This window comes from Opisthocomus hoazin, chromosome 7 (assembly GCF_030867145.1).
Source record: "Opisthocomus hoazin isolate bOpiHoa1 chromosome 7, bOpiHoa1.hap1, whole genome shotgun sequence".
Classification (NCBI taxonomy): Eukaryota; Metazoa; Chordata; class Aves; order Opisthocomiformes; family Opisthocomidae; genus Opisthocomus; species Opisthocomus hoazin.
Genome location: NC_134420.1, coordinates 54,694,033 through 54,711,875, shown reverse-complemented (window position 1 = coordinate 54,711,875; position 17,843 = coordinate 54,694,033). Strand labels below are relative to the sequence as shown.

The 17,843-nt window shown below is 40.9% G+C and overlaps 1 protein-coding gene across 8 annotated transcripts in view; it reads left to right on the top strand.

Moving 5' to 3' along the window:
• The first annotated feature begins 10,484 nt into the window (after nt 1–10,484).
• The window catches only part of EML5 (EMAP like 5), a 119,587-nt gene continuing 112,228 nt past the window's right edge, over nt 10,485–17,843 (top strand). For all 8 annotated transcript variants that reach the window (XR_012764518.1, XM_075426051.1, XM_075426049.1 and 5 more), the window contains exon 1: nt 10,485–10,864. Coding sequence is in view for 7 of the 8 variants with exons in the window: in XM_075426051.1 (XP_075282166.1) it covers nt 10,668–10,864 (197 nt within the window). In the remaining variant the exon portion in view is untranslated. The remainder of the gene's footprint in view (nt 10,865–17,843) is intronic.

Here is a 17,843-nt window from a genome sequence, read left to right as displayed (position 1 = left end):
TCAATAGGCTGACAGAAGCCTGGAGAGCCTGTTTGGCTTCTCAGGAGTTTTCTCGCACAGGTGCAGTGCATGAAGTAACTCTCACTTGTACAGCCTGGGAGACTGAATGTGCTGGCTCTCCTTCACAAAAGCGAGAACACAGTATCTTTCAGGCTCTGGCATTAATATCTGCAAGATATTAAAGAGTTGTTTTCACCTCTGGAGCATTTCCTTTGTGATCTCATTTACTCAAATATATATCTGACACCCCATTTGAGAGCTGGAAGTGTTATCTATCACAAGATTTAGTGGCTTATGGGAAATTAGTGGTTGTTTTCAGTAAAATTAGTAGTGCTTGAATCTCCATATTATAATTCAGGAATTATCACTTCTGGCATACTTGTGTGTAGTGTGCAGAGAAAGAATAATTTTGAATGTGTGTGGAAACTGCATAGTTTCTTTCCCACAGCTCAGGGCTAGGACACTGAGTAGCTTGCTAGAGCTATCTGCTTCTTTCACCCACTGTCTCCCAAAATGAGGAAAATTCATTCTGTAGAAAGCGGGACAAAATAAATTTGGGGAATTACACCTCAGATGTACTTGATTTGTGGGAGAAGAACAATTTATCAATTTTCTGTTTATCATTGATAGAAAATAAATCGTAATTTAGTAACAGTGACATCCTGGGAGAGATGTTCGAGGTGCAAGATGGGTTTCATTGTGTGAAATGTTACAAGTAGTGTTTATGTGGGATATTACGCAAGGTGGAAGCTGCTTGGCTTGAGTGCAATATAGGCTTGTCTGCATTCTTTTTTCAAAAGTTTTCTAGTCTAGTGGTTAGTCCCTTCCATTACTTTAAGTAGAAGTGCTTAATTTGGTCATGATACTCAAATATCCTACAACTATAATGAATCCCACTGTTCATAGTGTCAGTGCTTTCTTGGGTCAATGATAGGTATGTGATATAACTATAGAAATCACCAGGATTTATTAAAGTCATGTGTTTGTCTTATAGAAGCATGCACGTTCATTGTATTAGAAGTGACCTGACCTTAGCTAGTATGTTTTGAGAGACTAGTCTCATCTTCTGTGAAAGGACAGGAAATTCAGTGGTGCTGCTTTATTTACAGCTGGAGTATTGTGATGATATCAGTCTCATGGGTATTTTGAACTTTGCCTTCAATTATTTGAAGCAAGAACAGAAAATTCATGAATCAGAAGTAAGGGACAGTTTAATTCCTCTTCTGTCTATGGTTTATTCTTCATTTGAAAGCTAGATGTCCCTGAGACAGGCTACAATTATAGGCTTTTATTGTAATTATTTCTAAATTAAAATATCAAGGTGCTCTACTGAGTATCAGGAATCAATTATTATTTATCTTCATAAAACACATGGGTTTGTATTACTGCTTTTTATAAAATGAAGGTTTTGTGGACATCTATATCTGTGTACTGGATTTCAGTTGTGTTTCAATTGTTCAGTTATTTGTTTAGATTAAGTGTTGCTTACAGATTTAAATCTGCTTCACATTTTGACCTTTTAATACATTTTTTTTCTTTCTGCTGACAAGGGCACTTTAAACTGATACTGAATCTGAATACTGGCTCTGAAAGGACAGATGTAGTTAATGTTTTTTTCCTTTACGTACTCCTCCAGAATAAACTACTGGTATGCCTAAAATGCTTTGCATTTTCAAAATGTACTTATGGCTCTTCTGCATCAGGCTCTTAACATTTTAATTATGAGTATGAGATACATGAATTAGCTTCTTACAAAGTGCATATGGAAGACGAGAGTAGGACAGGACCCACCAATAATCTAAGACCCTATCTAAGACCCCTTTCATTTTAAAAACACAGATGCTATAGGCTGACTTTGCCTTTATCTGTAAGACTCCCATGGGGATCTTCTGTGCACCAAGCAATCACGCTTGTTTCTGGAACTAGGAATGCTAATTCTCAAGCCTTAGCTCTCATCATGAACTCACATTCTTATGATAAAGCCAGGAATGGAACCTAAAAGTAGTTCCCAAAATTGTGTTGGTATCTTAAAATTTCTTATGCAACGCTGTGGAGAAACGTCCTGTATCCCTCACTAGCTAAGTCATTCAGAAGCAGGCTACTGCTACTGTCAGTTACTGGTCTCTCTCAAGATTTAAGAATACAGAAGACAAATGTAATTTGCTGCTCAATACAATTAACAAGGGCTTGAAAATGAACATTAATGTTACCACATGCCTACCTGCAGATTACCTCAGCTAGAGACGTCTGGCTTGCCTTTGAACAAGAGCTGGCATCAGGAAAGGTGACATGCAAAAAGGGTTCATTCTAATGATTCAGATACATTTGATATTGGGAGAATTGAGAGCAGCAGAATGTAGAGCGAGTTTTGTTTTGTGTACTTTGAATGAACCCGAACAGAAGTACAGAATCAGGCCATGCCAAGTGCCTGCTTTTTGGGAAGGCACATAGTTGTGGCAGAAGAGCACAAAGAGAAAGTTCCCTCTTTCCATGCTTTTTTCAGCAAAGACCCTGCCAGCTGAAGTTGCGTTCACATAATATTTGCTTGTAGAACTCATTTCTTACTGACTGCAGAAAATTAGGAGAGGTCATGCAAATGAAATTGCATTAAGAGCAGTTTTGTGCTGAGGCTTAGATTCAGCATCAGGAAAAATAATTTGTAGCAATAGCTGCAGGTTTCATTATGTGACCAGCCAAGACAACAATATGCATCAATAGCAACTATTGCTATCGTAAATAAGAATACTGCTGCTTCTTGCTGATCATACATGATATACTAACCGTGGCTACCATGGTCTAGCGGAAAAGGGATCATCCAGCAGCTGATAACAGAACTCAGGTGGCAATACTGTTCAGGTCCCAAGACATTAACTTTCATATGACTTTAGGTCTGTCCTGTTTTATTTACACATGGACTGAGTACAATCTTTGTGATCAGATCCACACCTCCCTCAGTGTACAGGATGAACAGGATGTTTTTGTAGTGAGATTGTTACCTTCCTTTTCATCTTTAGTGTTTCATACGAGGAACTATTTCTTGTTTGATTCTGTGCTGAATATAGTTTGGTGTTCATGACACCAGCAGGAATCAATGCAGCTATAAAAAAAAAAACAGTGGCCTATGAAAAAGGCTGGTATGTTATTTCCATTTAAAGACAGGTTGCAAAAAGTTGCAAAGGTTCCACTAATGACTGGATGCTCAGCTTAAAAAAACCGGGCTTGACTCTTTTTCTTTCTTTTGAAGTTTAGAGCAGCTAGACTAGTACACTTTATTTGCAGTGGATCCTAAATACTGAAGTAGGAGCCCTGGTAATAATGCTAAGTTAACAGTCATATTTGAAAAGCTTGATGGGTTGCTCATCTCTATCTATACACACACACACACACACACACACATGTGTATATATGTATATATGTATATATGTATATATGTATATATGTATATATGAATGAAAGCGGTGGAAAGAGAATACAGATCTCCTGGTACTCGGTCTACTGTATTCATTACAAAGCCATTCCAGAATCATCATTTGTTACATGCCTGTTAGTTCCCACAAAAATATTATGTATGTCCTCTACAAATCTACTTTCTTCTTTTTAGAAGTGTTAGTCTGCTTTGTTATTAATTTGTCATTTTTTAGAGAAAAAATATGGGGAAAAGATCTATTTTCCTACTGTGAGGAGTGGCTATTTTATAGAGGCTTGTGTACAGTGAGTTACACCAAAAAGATATATCATGTAGCAGTCTCTTGCCCATATTTTCTTTTACAATTGGAATCACTTAAAATGAAGTATTTGCTGTCCTTAAAGTAGGCTTACTTTACTTCAGTCGGTAGACTGACCTAAGTGCAGCATGACTGTAGGGAACTGGCCTCAGAACCGAGTGTGTAAATCAGAGAATGATTTAAGGTGTAAGGGATCTTTGGAGGCTGTCTAATTCAACCTCCCGCTCAAACCAGGTTTGACTTCGAAGTTGGATGAGGTTGCTCAGGGCCTTGTCCAGCTGCGATGAGAGAATCTCTGAAGATGGGCAGTTGGGCCACCTATTCCAGTCCTTAACTAATCTGTTCAAGTGCTTAGTCAAATCTGATAGTATGGAGTCATACAACGAAATTAATTAATTCAAGGTTTGCATTCCATTGCTGGAGTAATAGTGCTATGCTATTTTTTAAGTTTCTCAGCATTATAAGAGTTTTTGCAGTATTATTACTGCAACTTTTTTAATGTTTAAATGTTTTATTTCCTTCAGTTCTTCTGAATATTTATGTTATCACGGTAAATGATGTCATATTTGACAAACCTGCATTAATGAATGTTGATATTATGTAGTGACTTACAGCTAAGCTCTTTCATGATTCCTTTTGACAGCTAAGCTTTTTGAGAGCTTTTGCAAAGTCAGTACTGTGCATTATATTTTGAAAACCTTGTCAACTACTGTGTAAAAACATATCATCTTGACCTGACAATTTTTAATCTAATAATTAGCGTCAGCCAGCTGAAATGTTAATTCGTGTCCCCCCCCCCCCCCCCCCCAAAATATTAAAAATGCGCTTTGGGGTTGATCATCCTACACTGTCCTAGTGGTAAAGAAAAAATCATAAACAGGTAGAGAAATTACCACTGCATGCAAACAAAGTGTTGCTTCATATTGGTTTTGATCATATCATACGGTGGAGCCAGAGATATAAGTAGAATTTATAACACATAAGTAGAATTTAAAATAAATTCTGTTCTGTATTTAATTTAGTCAGCAGTTGAAATCAATTGATTCTGAGAGTTCAGGATCAGATTTTCATCGTAGGTCTTGATAGAAAATGCATTGGGATTTAGTCAGCCTCTCTTTATGCACCTCATTTAAGCCTGTTTAAGTTGTCATATGTTACGTCAAGTGCTGGTGCTTGATACAAGTTCTTCAAACCACCTAGATGAATGACTTCAGTACACATGTAATTGTGCATAAAATGGAAGCTGAAAAAAGCTGTTGAGATCCAAGTGTGCTTGTAGTGACTGGAGCCATGTTGTGTAAACACAATGTCATTGCTGAAAGAAACTGAGTACTCCATTGAGTGGCTTCAAGATGCATTCTGATGTCAGATTGTTGGCAGTCTGAAACACACTAGTTTTTTCATTGTTTATAGACTAAAAAGAAATTTTTTTAGTGAACTATTCTCATGTGCGAACACAGATTTTAAGGCCAATTTTTAAAGTTTGTGTTAGAAAGAATACAAATGTTAGTGCCTAACTTCTGAGGCTAATATTAAACATCATTTTACTACACCAACTTCAAATCTGGAACTAAATGTAGAAGTTCTTTTGCATTTATTTGGGAAACAAATATGTGCTGTGATGGAAATTCTTAGACTGAGATTTTTGCCATTGAAATCATGGTAGATATTCTTCTCTCAGTTTCAAAAGAGAGGATTTGAACTTTGGATTATAGGAGAGACCCTAAAACAAGATCTTTGGTAAAAATGTCACAGCTAAGGAAGCCAGTATACAGTTTCCAGTAATTGTGTTCCCTCTGCAGTTTCAGCTGGTATTGTTTGCTGATGTAATTGCATCACTTCCTGTCCTAAACAGATTTATTTCTGCGTTAGAATGTCCAGAAGAAGTTGTTGCTTTTAATACTAATGATGGATTAATTGAATTTCAATAATGTTTATACCTTGTCCATCCTTTTACCAGCGCTGTGTTAGAAAACCATTATGTGAGGACATTTCTAAATCAAATTTCCGTGAATAAACCTATTGCAGCCCTGGTTGCTGTCTGCATTGTGAAAATTACTTGTTCATTGTCTTTTCAATAGGGTGCCTGTTTCTTCCAGGACCCAGAATGAATGTTTACCAAATTAATACAATTCTTATGATTATCAAGGTGTTAATTTGTCTTGCAGAAGCAGGACAAATTAATGTCTGTAATATTTAATTTCATATACATATAACTTTGATTTTAATTTCAACCATTGTATCTAGTTTATCAGTCAGTACCAAAAATAATTATATGGATTTGTAGTTACCAAATATAACAGAACTTGTTTTTAAAATGGTTACAGTATTGGATGATGCTTCAACATGATTTTAAAGAGCAATTGCATTTTCCTGTCCAGAGCATGTCAGCTCTGTCAGCAACATTTTGAAATTGTCAGAATTTTTGGAGGTGCAGTATAATGCACTCGTGACTTGTTACTCTTTAGTTCATCACTTGCCAGCACCTTGTTATAAAGATATCTCCTTCTGTGACCATACCTTGTATGTGGTCCTGTCTTGTATTTCCCAGACTCTTCTGTGTTGAGGAGAGATACAAAGAAATCAATAACTATTTTTCTGTGCCATTTTCTTAAGCTTAATTGGTTCCTTTACTTCTTGATGATGCAGTAGACCTACTGATTATTTTCAAGGCTTCCTACTTCTCATATTACTTTTAAAAAAATTATCTCCCTATTGTTAATTAAATAATATATCTTAGTCTTATATCTTTTATAATATATCTTGCATCTTATATGTTGTCTGATATGGTATAAAAATGTCTCATTAAATTTTCCATTTTCTGAAAGAGAATTAACTCAAATAGTGTTTGAGTTTGCGATGCTGTCTTTTTTCCTTGACTTATTTTTATCCAGCAGTAAACAGGCCTTTGTGATCCTTAGTGTTTACCTCAGTGCTATTAAATGGTAGCAGGTAATTCTCATTACTTTCTCTCTTAAATAGGTTTCTTAGTTTTGCAAAATATTATTTTCAGACATTGTATTCCCATAATAGACTGAGACCTTTTTATCCCCAAGGATGTTGAAATTAATGCTGTCGCTGTTGCTGATCTGTTTCATATATTATATAATTACTACTTGAACCAGCTACTCTGTGTTACTTAGGACTTAACAGAGAATAATCCCTCATCTTGTGTGCTCTGGAATTAGCTGTTCCAAGAGCATTTGTTTAAGAAATCACTTCTTTAAGCCTTGTTCCATTTAGCGGAACATGAGATACATTGTAAATATATTTACAATATGCTAGGAAGTACGTCTTCTTATAAGTACATGTTGTGAGACATTAAAATACCACTGATTTGATTTTCTCTAGAGAAGTGATTGTGTCAGTACTTGTGTCACTGTATACTAGTGAGACGTAATTTGCAGTGATGTATCTGACCTCATAGGAAAGATATAAAACCCATCATAGGCAGCTGAGGCAAAACAGGTGTGATGAAACGTGCCTCTCCTCTCCCTGCGCCTACCGCCTGGCCTGGCGGACCCAGCCTGCCGGGATCAGCACTGCGGACAGCGCCGGCCGCGCCGCGCCCGCCCCGCCCAGCGCTGGCCCGAGGGCTGCCCGGGGGTCGCGGCCTGCGAGAGGAGCTCGGGCAGGAGCCCAGCCTGTGGAAACAACGAGAAGAGCGGGGAGTGACTGGCGTCAGAGTCCTGCGCTACCTATGCAACGTATGCAGGAATACAGCGCTGTCAGGGGGACGTCGTGGTCCTGCGGGCTCCTGAAGGGATGACGGACGGTGCTGGTGGAGAGGTCCAGGCTGGTGGAGGCCAAAGGAATGACGTATGTCCTTGCTGAGTGGGAACGCGAGGCAGAGTAAGGGTTGAGGAAGAGGCTGTGATACTACGCTGCTTCCTATTCCTGGCAAAAATAGATGCTGAGTGTGTAAAATTTCACTTGCACCCCTTATGCGTAGGCATAAGGTGAGCGAGCTACAATAATGAATAGTTTTCTTCTTGGAATTTTCTCTCAGGCATTTCCTCATCTTACAGACGATAGTTAATTCCGGAGCAATCAGAAGGAAATAGCGGCTGTTTGTGTGGTGTGTGACATGTAGCTCTTCCCATCCTCCTCCCATTGTATATACGTAGGTCTTCTGACTACAGTTTTAGGTTCTCCCGTTCGTTACAGAAAAGACGATCTGCAGCTTCCAGTTCGAGCCAAAGTCATTACATACTAAAGTGTCTTCCTGCCTGATGTTTTCTCTTTTCAGTTTTAGTAACAGTGGTTTTGGAACATGTGGCTGAAAATGGCCTGTTCACTTTCACTAACCAAATACTCTCTTGTTCAGATTTCCGAGTTGTGAATAAGACCACAAGGTTAAAATTTTAACTCCATTGAAGTTAATACCACACATTAGTATTGATCTCAGGAGGGCCAGAATTTAAGTAATAATCCAACAAAAGTATATGCTTATATAGAGTAGAAGAAAGTAGGGACACCATAGTTATGCATTTTTCTACATTTGTGTTTAAATATGCAATAAATGTGCAGTAAAGAGAAAATTAACATGTTCTTAATTTATACCACAGAAACACTCCCACTTTCAAATGAGCTTTTACAACAGCAGAAGTCAAATATGTATCAAATGCCTGTATCTGCTGACAATCAATCCAATTAACATTTAAAAAGCTTGAAACAACTTATTTCAGTCATCATGTACATTCAGTGTTTTTTGAACCCACTTTCTCATAAGCTTCAGCTTATGAAGGGAACAGTCTTGCAGTTGTGATCTTATTTTCAGCCTCAGTGTATTTGTAACTTTATGGAACTGCACAAAGTCTTACTAGTAGTTTGATTAAATGTATATCGATGTTCAAAACATTCTGTGGAATTCAAGGGGAAGCAATGCAGAAATGACAATTTTTTTTGCTTTCCATTTTTCAGAAGGAAGCCGGTGTTCATTTCCTTTCCATATTGTTTCTGGAAGGAGACTAAGTACTTCTTCTGTAACCACCTTTCCCATGAAAAGAGCTGGGATAGCAACAGACCAGCCATGCAGGGGTAGCAGCAGATTAGAAAGAAAAATACATTTTGTACTTCTAAGACGAGCTAGTTGGGAATTTTCCAGTCTGTTTCCCTGGCTAGTCTCCCATCTTGGGGACTCCTGAGAAACTGTGGCTACCCAAGTTCCAAGGTGCTCTGGCTGTTCAGGAAGCAAATAGAAGGGAAAAAGACTGCTTATGATTTTTGTGGAAGTAACATTGGTTATCTGTTGGTGAATATATATGACTTTTTGTCCTGATTTGGGATAAAAGCCCTTTTCTTTCTTTCTTTCTTTCTTTCAAAAAACTTAAATTTTTCAGGGAAGGGGAAGTTTCCTTGGCTGTATATTAAAGTCAAGTTTCAGGCTGCATGAATCTCCCTGCAGAATTCTGTCACGTGCCTTGTGTTGTTTTCCGTAAATGTGTGGGACTGGAAGCTGCATCTGATCCTGGTGTCATGAAAATCCTCATTATCAGAGTTTGAGAAAAATACTGCCTCTCGATGTTCTAGACTGAAAATATGTTAATATAAAGCTAATTGACTAGAATGCTTAAATGCATGTTTTTACAGAAGAATTTTTCTAACACAATGAAAGGAATAATGTTAAGTTTACTCAAGAAAGATTTAAGAGGAAAAACTCCCATTAATTAAAATGTAAATAGAGTAGCACGGAAAAATGTCTCCAACATCGAGTAACTAGTTAGAAGTAGATGTTTTGTGGAAGAAATGTCAATATGACTAATGAAATAGTAGAAGAGAAATAGAAGTTAAAGAAATGGAGATTTCAAAATAAATCCTGACAACATACATACGCTTGGGAAAGCCAAATCTGTGCTGAAAGTTATAGGAAAATGATTGATTTTCAATTATCAAACCAGGCTAGTTATCCAGGAGCTTTTAGAACAGGTATTCAAGTTTATAGTGCAAAACTATTTGCGTGATTGTGTAACGTAGGTTCACGTAGCCAGCTGGGTACTCTGTAGCGTGACAAAGCTGGGCAGGAGCATCTTATCCTGACCAAAATTGGGTGGGGAGATTCCCCTGCCCTGCTGCCTCATGCAGCACGGAGAAGTCGCTTGCCCATCTGGGAGGTCAGAAAATGGTGACTTTTCCGTGTAAAACGCTCTGAGATCTAGGGATGACAAGTTGTGTCATGGGGAAACCAACACGTGGATGGGGAAGTGACTTGTGTGTGGTGTAGGAGGCAGGCGGTGCGATTAAATATCGGTCATTAAAAATTACGGCTGACATTTTCTCCTTGGATGAAATGAGCTGGCGTGCCGCTGGGCCCTCGGCGGGAGCGGGGCACGGGTGGTTTCCACACACGGCTGAGGAGGGACTTGTCCAGCCCCGGCGGCTGAGAGTCGACGGACAGGCAAGGAACCGGTGTATTCCCCGGAGAGGCACAGAATATAAAACTGTGGAGCTTGGGGAAGAAGACACAGCCACGCTTAAAAAGGGAGGAGAAAAAAAAAAAAAAAAAAAAGGCTCTCCCCCCCCCAAAGCCAAGAAGGCGCGACGGCGAAGGCCGTTGCCTCCCGCCCGCTCCCCGCGCCGCCATCTCCCCTCACGCGCGGCGCGCGCCCTTCCCGCCGCCCGCCGGCGCTGCCCTCGGCGCAGGCGCAGGCCGGGGCGCGGGGCGGGGGGGGCCGGAGCGGCGCCGCGCCCTCGCTCCGCGTCCCGGGCGGTGTCTCAGTGCAGCCATGTCTGGCGGCGCCAGGCGGCGGGGCGGGCTCGGTCGGCGGCGCCCTCTGTGAGGCGGCGGCGGACGAGCGGCGGCGGCGGGCGTTCATGTCGGCGGGCAGGGATTAGTGCGGCGGACACCAAGCCGAGTGGAGGGGGCGGCCGACGCGTCGCCCCCCTTCCCGCGGGGATCTCCAGCTGGAGGGAGCCGTACCCGGCTGGCGGGGGCGGGGGGACATGGCTGACCGGAGCGCGCCGAGCTGCCACCTGCGGCTGGAGTGGGTCTACGGTTACCGGGGTCACCAGTGCCGCAACAACCTCTACTACACGGCGGCCAAGGAGATCGTCTACTTCGTGGCGGGGGTCGGCGTGGTCTACAGCCCCCGGGAGCACCGGCAGAAATTCTACCTGGGGCACCAGGACGACATCATCAGGTACCGCCGCCGGGCCGCATCCCGCCGCGGGCCCCGGGCGCCCCGGCCCCGCAGCCCGACTCGTCCCCCGCCCGCTCCCCCAACCCCGGAGCGGGGCGCGGGCTTCCGCCTGCGCGGTGGGGACGCGGGGAGCAGATCCACATAGACCAAGGACAGTCAGCGCCCCCCCCCCCCCCCCCCTTCCCCCCCTGTCCGGGATTCGCCGTGGGTAGGAACCGCCTGGAGATGCCTTTTGGCTGCCGGCTTTAACGGGCCGTGTGGCCTGCGCCCCCCCACCGGTGCCAAAACTTGTGCGCCGGGGGGCCCGGCCCGGCAGCTGAGGGTCAGCGCCGGGTGCCCGCGGGCCGGCGGGAGGGGACGGAGTAATCCGGTGCGTGCCCCGCCGCGCCCGGGCTGCGGGGGAGGTCAGGCTGCGGCTGGCGGGCGGAAGGCGGCGATCGCGCGGGACATTGGTGGCCTGCCTGTAACTCCTGCAACTTCGAGGGTGATCCTAAAAGATCAACCTTTCTGGCAAAACTGAGGCTTCTCCCGTAGCTCGGTAGTTCGCTTGGCAGTGAGTGTTACCAGGTGCTGAAGTTCGTGGGAAGAAATAAAGCAAACAACAGAAACCCCCGCGATGTTGCGGAAGCAATATGCGGGTGGCATTGCTTAAATGCGTTTTCACTCTAAGGATGCTTTTGTAAGCCTGGTGGTGTTGCGAGATGGGTGAGAGAATTCGAGGAGTATGACGGGCAGATGCGAGCCTGAGTCATCAATCCTTTCCCTTCCAGTAGGTGTCATTGCGGATGGATTTTCATTTCTGTTTTCCTCTGCTCTTCCTGTTGGAGTAAGAGCTAGTGGTAGCCAATTGGTAGGTAATTGACAGCAAAAAATTTGTTTTAATGATGCTTGGTGCTCCAGGGCGTACCTCCTGCATGTGTTACTCACAGGAGTAACAGGTATTGCCTGCGGAGAGCAGAGTAGATGCAATGTCTTTCGTTTAAGCTTTTGGACACACTAGAAAACTTGGTTGTAATGGCCACTTATTTTTAGTTTGTTTAAATCTTCTTCTTGAAGAAATTTAAGTAGCTTTGAAGTATGGCTGTGAATGTCCCTTAGAAGGTTGTCACATCTATAGTAGATTTCTCCTTGGTCTTAAAAATGTGAAGAAAAAGTTAGGGAGACAATGTACCATTACAGACTGTTGTACTAGGGGTGTTGAATCAGAAGTTTGAATCACTGTTACTTGCATCATTTAATGCTTTAACATTCTCATTTTAATTCAGGAAAAAGTGTTTCTGAAGAACTGCTAGCCATCTCTGATGTGAGGTGTCGCGGGAAATCCAGATCCGCAACTTCCCATTGTGCTAAGGAAGCAATGGTTCATTACTTGTTTTAATCTAAGGTCCAAGGTTGCCGTAATGTAATTTTACACATTTAATACCATGTATTCATGAGTGCTTCCAAATGACACCGTTCGTTTCAGTAGGACTTGGTAACAGTAGAAGAATTATGTAGTTTGTGCTACAACTGGGGAAATTGTTTATGTTTTCCTTTGGTAACAGTTTCTTGCTCTCTCTCAGTTTTGGTACAATGTGCTACATTTGGTCAAAATGTGACAGACCTTGTTTTTCAGAAGAGTACTAAAACAAAAAAACCTGTCAAAAGTCAGCAAACCAGAGAAAAAGACTATAATGAGTTTATCTGATTTGTATGGGGATGTACTTTGATTTGTATGGTACCATGACCTGGCATACTGGAGTTTCTCCTGCTTTGCATTGTACTGATGTTGAGAAAATAAAATTTGAAATATGTTTAAAGCATGACAGTTTTATGCAATTAGAATTTTCCATGCTTTGTAAATGCAAAAGCTCTGCATAAATGTTGGTAATCTTGAAGAAGAATGCTCAATTTAAAAGCAGCATGGCTGTTTGCAATAGTAAGACAAGACTTGCGGTGATCCGTGTTTCACTTGCTGCTTTTTCTAAAAGCAACGTGGTACCATTTAAATGTCATCATCCCATCCTTTTCCTGACTAAACTTGGATACTTGGACATGTTAGTTCTCTATATTTGAAGCAGTAGTAGTAGGAAGGTCAAGTATTAAAAAAATGGATTTTTAAAGTACCAGAAAACAGGTGCAAAAAATGGATTATATAATACAGTAATCAGTGTTAATAGATTTTTCTCTCTGAAGGTAACGAACTCAACTGTCTATTGCAAATAAATTAATATGTTTTGTGTTTTAATAGACTCAGCAAGTACCATCTGAATGCTGAGGCGTTTGTGATGTTTTAGCAAAAGCAATGGGAGGATTGAGTGTCTCTTTACAAGCATGGGATCTCTTTTTCAGACATCAGACTTGCTTTCACAAATCTCGTATATTTGAAGAATGGAACTTCCATGAGCATAGCTCCATAGCTACAAAGACTAAGCAGTATATATTGTGTGCTACATCGTTATATTGTTAGTGCTCTTTGTTATGAGAACTTTTATATCATTAGCATGCTTTGGATGACATTCTAATTTCAAGCATTAGTCAAGAAGAGAGGAATTGCAATTCTTAAGTCAGAGACCAGTTCTTTAATAATAGAAAATAGTATTCGATTAAATGACAGCTAGAGGATATTTTCCTTTGGAAAATTTCTTTCTAGCATTAGCAGTTAGTTTGTCTTCTGCTGTTAAGTTTTACCTCCTTTTATTTAACAAAACCCTATAAACCTGCTGTAAGATTTTTGGTATGATTGGATGTTTTAACATCGTTTCTTTCCAGTATAAATGTAAAATCTCAATTTTAATCACAGCGTCCACCCCCCAACCCCCTCAGCCTCAGTTAACTGTGTGCTGAAAATATGAGAGCTCTGTTTCAGTGTTTTGCCCCTTAGTTCTAAGGAACAGTCTTTTGGAATAGCAGAGGGTGATGAGGATCACTTGGGGCCTGTTTTGTTAGTCTGATTTTTGAATTGAACAATCTCATTCATTCAGCTCCAGTCTGTCTGTGAAAGCACTTCGCTTGCTTTCTGGTGAGCTTTTCTTTTTTATCTTTTGTTTTTTATCTTGTCTGAGAATTACTTTCCAGAAATCAACCCACTATTCAGGAGGACAGTGTGTGACACGTTTTCGATCTTATTTCTCGCCATTTCTCATGCATCTGCACATTTTTAATGTTGAGGTCCTGAGTGTGTGTGGACACTTGTGGAACATGTCACTTAGATGCAGAAGTGCTTTGGAAATTTACAGCTTTTGGGAATGCTGGTAACTTGAGTTTTTTCCTTGTGTTTTTGGGAGTAAATAAGGAGGTAAATCTTGTACGTGAAATCTCAGATAACTTGCTTTGATAGTGCTATCCATTGCCGGCAGCATAACTTGGACATCTGCTGTGTTTGCAGAAGATAAGATCCTCTGTCCAGCTTGAGCTGTGTGTATGTAGGAGATAGTAATTTTGAATGAACATGGCAATTATTCCTGCAAAGTTAATGATTTAAACTGCGTGTTCTGTTGGATTTCATAAATCGCTAAACTAGCTTGTGAGGCGTAGATTGGTTTGCTTTACGGTAGAGGAGGAAGAAACAATGTTTTGATGTCTTCGGATTAGATCTTTCCTTTGTTCGCTCTTCATAAGAGGAGCATGGGTTATTTAGTGTAGACTGTCCCCCCCCTGTCTGAGAGACCTTAGGGGGATCATATTTAATCCTGATCTGTGGAAAGATTTCAGAAGACGCACCCTCAGAGTATTAACTTGTCATACTGGAAACTGATGCTCATGTTGAGGCTCTTTATTTGTCTGAGCTAGCTGAAGCATGTTTATGTACTTTTCTTTCTCTGATGGAAGGTGAGAGAATTGGAAACCCTGAACTCATCCACCTTTTTAAATGGCTGTCTGCTGGCAAAAGCCTTTGATGTTTCCAGGACTCCTCTCTATGCTGACATGCTCCAAGGAGACTTTTAGAATAATTTTTCCTTTTGATGCATTTTTTCCTTTTTTCTTTCTTCCCCCCCCCACTAGTGCTGTGACCAAGTTTTTTATGAGCTTCAGAGTGCTGGATTTTTACTGGGAATCAACTTTTTACCTGGCATTGATGATGCTATTGAAAAGCAAAACCTAAGGTCAAACCAGTGTATCTTTTTGAGACCTTTAGTACTCTCGGCAAAAATGTGTATTTTGCTTTCTGTGATGTCTGCTCTTCAGTTCAAACTTGAGCACTCATTCGTAAGTCTGTCCTTGTACACCATTATCTCTATGCTGACGCAAAACAACTGCACAACCATGCTGGTCAAAGAAAGAAGAGGAACTATGTGTCTCTGTCAAAGGGAGATAAATTAGGAAGATTTGTTATCCCTCTTCTACCTTTGTAATATCCATCAGGTGAGTTAGCTGACAAATAATAGTGCTGTTCTACAAGCATTTCTTTGTATTCTGACAGAGATAGGGTTTGCCTAATTTCAGCAGAGTAGTTTGTTGTCTAAAACACAGCTTTTGTGAAGACAGCTGTTCTTATTTGTTGCTGTGAACTCTGTAGGATTCATCTTGGACTTTGCTTCCCAAGGAACAAAAAGAAGCAGGCAAAACTCTGGCCGCTCTGAACTACGTTCTTTCTGGTCACTTTAAGGCTGTCATCTTTTTATAGCTCAGAATTTGTCCTGCCTGAGATTCTGTGATGTTGCTCCTGTATTCCAAGGCAAAATAAACCAATTCTCTCTAGTGTCGACATTACTGAGGTTCTAGTGAAAATCAGAATCGCTAAAATCATGTCTGCTTCCTGGTGTTAGTGCTGTCCACCAGCTCTGTTTGAAGGAGATTTTTCTACCTATTGTTGCACTCTCGGTGTTAGTCTAACTGTCAGCACCTAAGAAGTTGTTGAGCTCTGTCAGCTGCTTTTCTAAGACTGTTGCTAGATGATGCTCTCCGGGAGGCAGGTCCAGGCTTCCTCTATGTGGCTGTCAGCTGTGGTTTGCAAAGAGAAATTCTAGTAGTGTGGTGATTAGTCACATCTTAGGCTTGAATGATGACTCTAGTCTTTTCCTCATCCTCTCTTTTTGTTATGACTTTGGATGACTAGTTGTTGGATGACTTCTGTAAAGATGCTGTGTATTTCTGCCACCTCATTGTATCATTCTGCCTCTCCTTTGTTCCTTTTTCATGATACCCATGTCATGAGAAAACCCTGTGAAAGAAGAGACTATCTTTTCTCAGAAGAAGAGCCAAACATAAGGTTTCACAACAATGTAGAGGGATATTATTTTATTTTCATCTTTTCTATTCCTCCAGTAGACTGACACCTGAAGATCCATCCTAGTTCTCAAAAACACCAACAAATAATTCAAGTAGTTGAAAGTTAGGGTGTCTGCTGTCAAGTTTATCGTCTTGTTCTTGTCTGGAGTAAATGGTGTATGTCTCTGACCTAATTCCAGGTGACAATCAAGCACAAATGTTAAGCGATAGGTAGTATGTACAGCTACAAAATTTCATCAGATAGAATTCTGTCAGTTGGTTTGGCAGCAGATCTGTGAACTTTCACACGGAATTTCACAATTAGTTGTGTATTTCAGATTCCAGGGACTGTAACCAAATGAATACCACAGCTGCCACACGAGGATAAATTTCTTAATGATCGATTACGTGTGCAACCTCTTCTGTCTTTTGAATTACTAATGTGATAGAGGAAAAAAAAGCTTCAGCATGTTCTGATGAGGAATTCTTTGTATGCCCTTGAATTCTATACAGTCCAGATCTTTCTTTCTAGAAGAGAACTCTGTTGTTTATTTATTTGCAGAAGGGTAATCTCCCAAATTATTTCAACAATCATAGCCTCTGAAGAAGGCCAGTCACCCCCCCCTTTGGATCCTCTAGTAACTTTACTGGAGGAAAACAGGAGTAAAATCCATCTTACAGTTATGCCTCAAATTTGACATGGGTCATGCCTAGAAACACTTCAAAATGTTGCTTGTATAATATTTAGGAAACCTACAAGGTGCATTTATTCTGAATTATTAGGGACGGTCTTGGAAATCAGTCTTTGTCCTTAAGTCCCAAAGAAAGTCTTTGGTAGGCATCCTTCCTCTCTACTCAGCACTGGTGAGGCCACAGCTGGAGTACTGTGTCCAGTTCTGGGCTCGCCAGTACAAGAGAGACATGATGCTGCTGGAGAGAGTAGAAGTGCCACAAAGTTGATGAAGGAACTGGACCATCTCTCCTGAGGAAACACTGAGAGAGCTGGGACCATTTAGCCTAGAGAAGAGAATGCTCAGAGGCGATTTTCTCAATGTATATAAATACCTGAAGACAAAATGTAAAGAAGATGGAGCCAGGCTCTTTTCAGTGGTGCCCAGTGATGGGTCAAGTGACTTTCCAACCAAAAATCAAATTTGTAACCCCAGCTAAACAGTGGGGGATTCCAGAACTGGAAGTTCAGTTCCAAAGCTTCAGGATTTTGACTAGAAACATCCATTCAGGATCTTTCCCACATGCACATTCAAATAAAAATAGTTCAGTGTAAGTCAGTAGTTAAGGAAATTATTTTTTAAATTATTTTTTCTTGAAGAAAATTAGACAATGAGAATAGATTGTGGGTTTTTTTGATACGCAATGGAATGTTTACAGTAAAAACTATTAGCTTTAATAGTTTGCTCTCTGCAAAGAAGAGCAAGCTTTGGAGTGTGTGCTTGTGCATCCCTAGTCAAATGTGACAACTTCGGTTCGTTCTCCTTTGTCGCAGTTGGTGAGGAAACTGCGTTCTTGCTTCACAGGATGAAAGCAATGTAATGCTGAAGTCAAGTACTGTGTACCATTCCAAGAGATTTATTACAGCAATCCAAATCACTTGAATCGATTAATTTACCAAGCTAATGTGCTTCTTTGTAAACAAGGCATTTTCCTTTTCTGAATACAGTATTTTGAGGGACTGGTTGTCTTTTTACCCTAGAAAGTTTAGATTTGCAACTTAAAAATTAAGTCTTCTCCTTAGCTTCTTCTTAGGCTTATATGGTGGCATGTTTGTTTT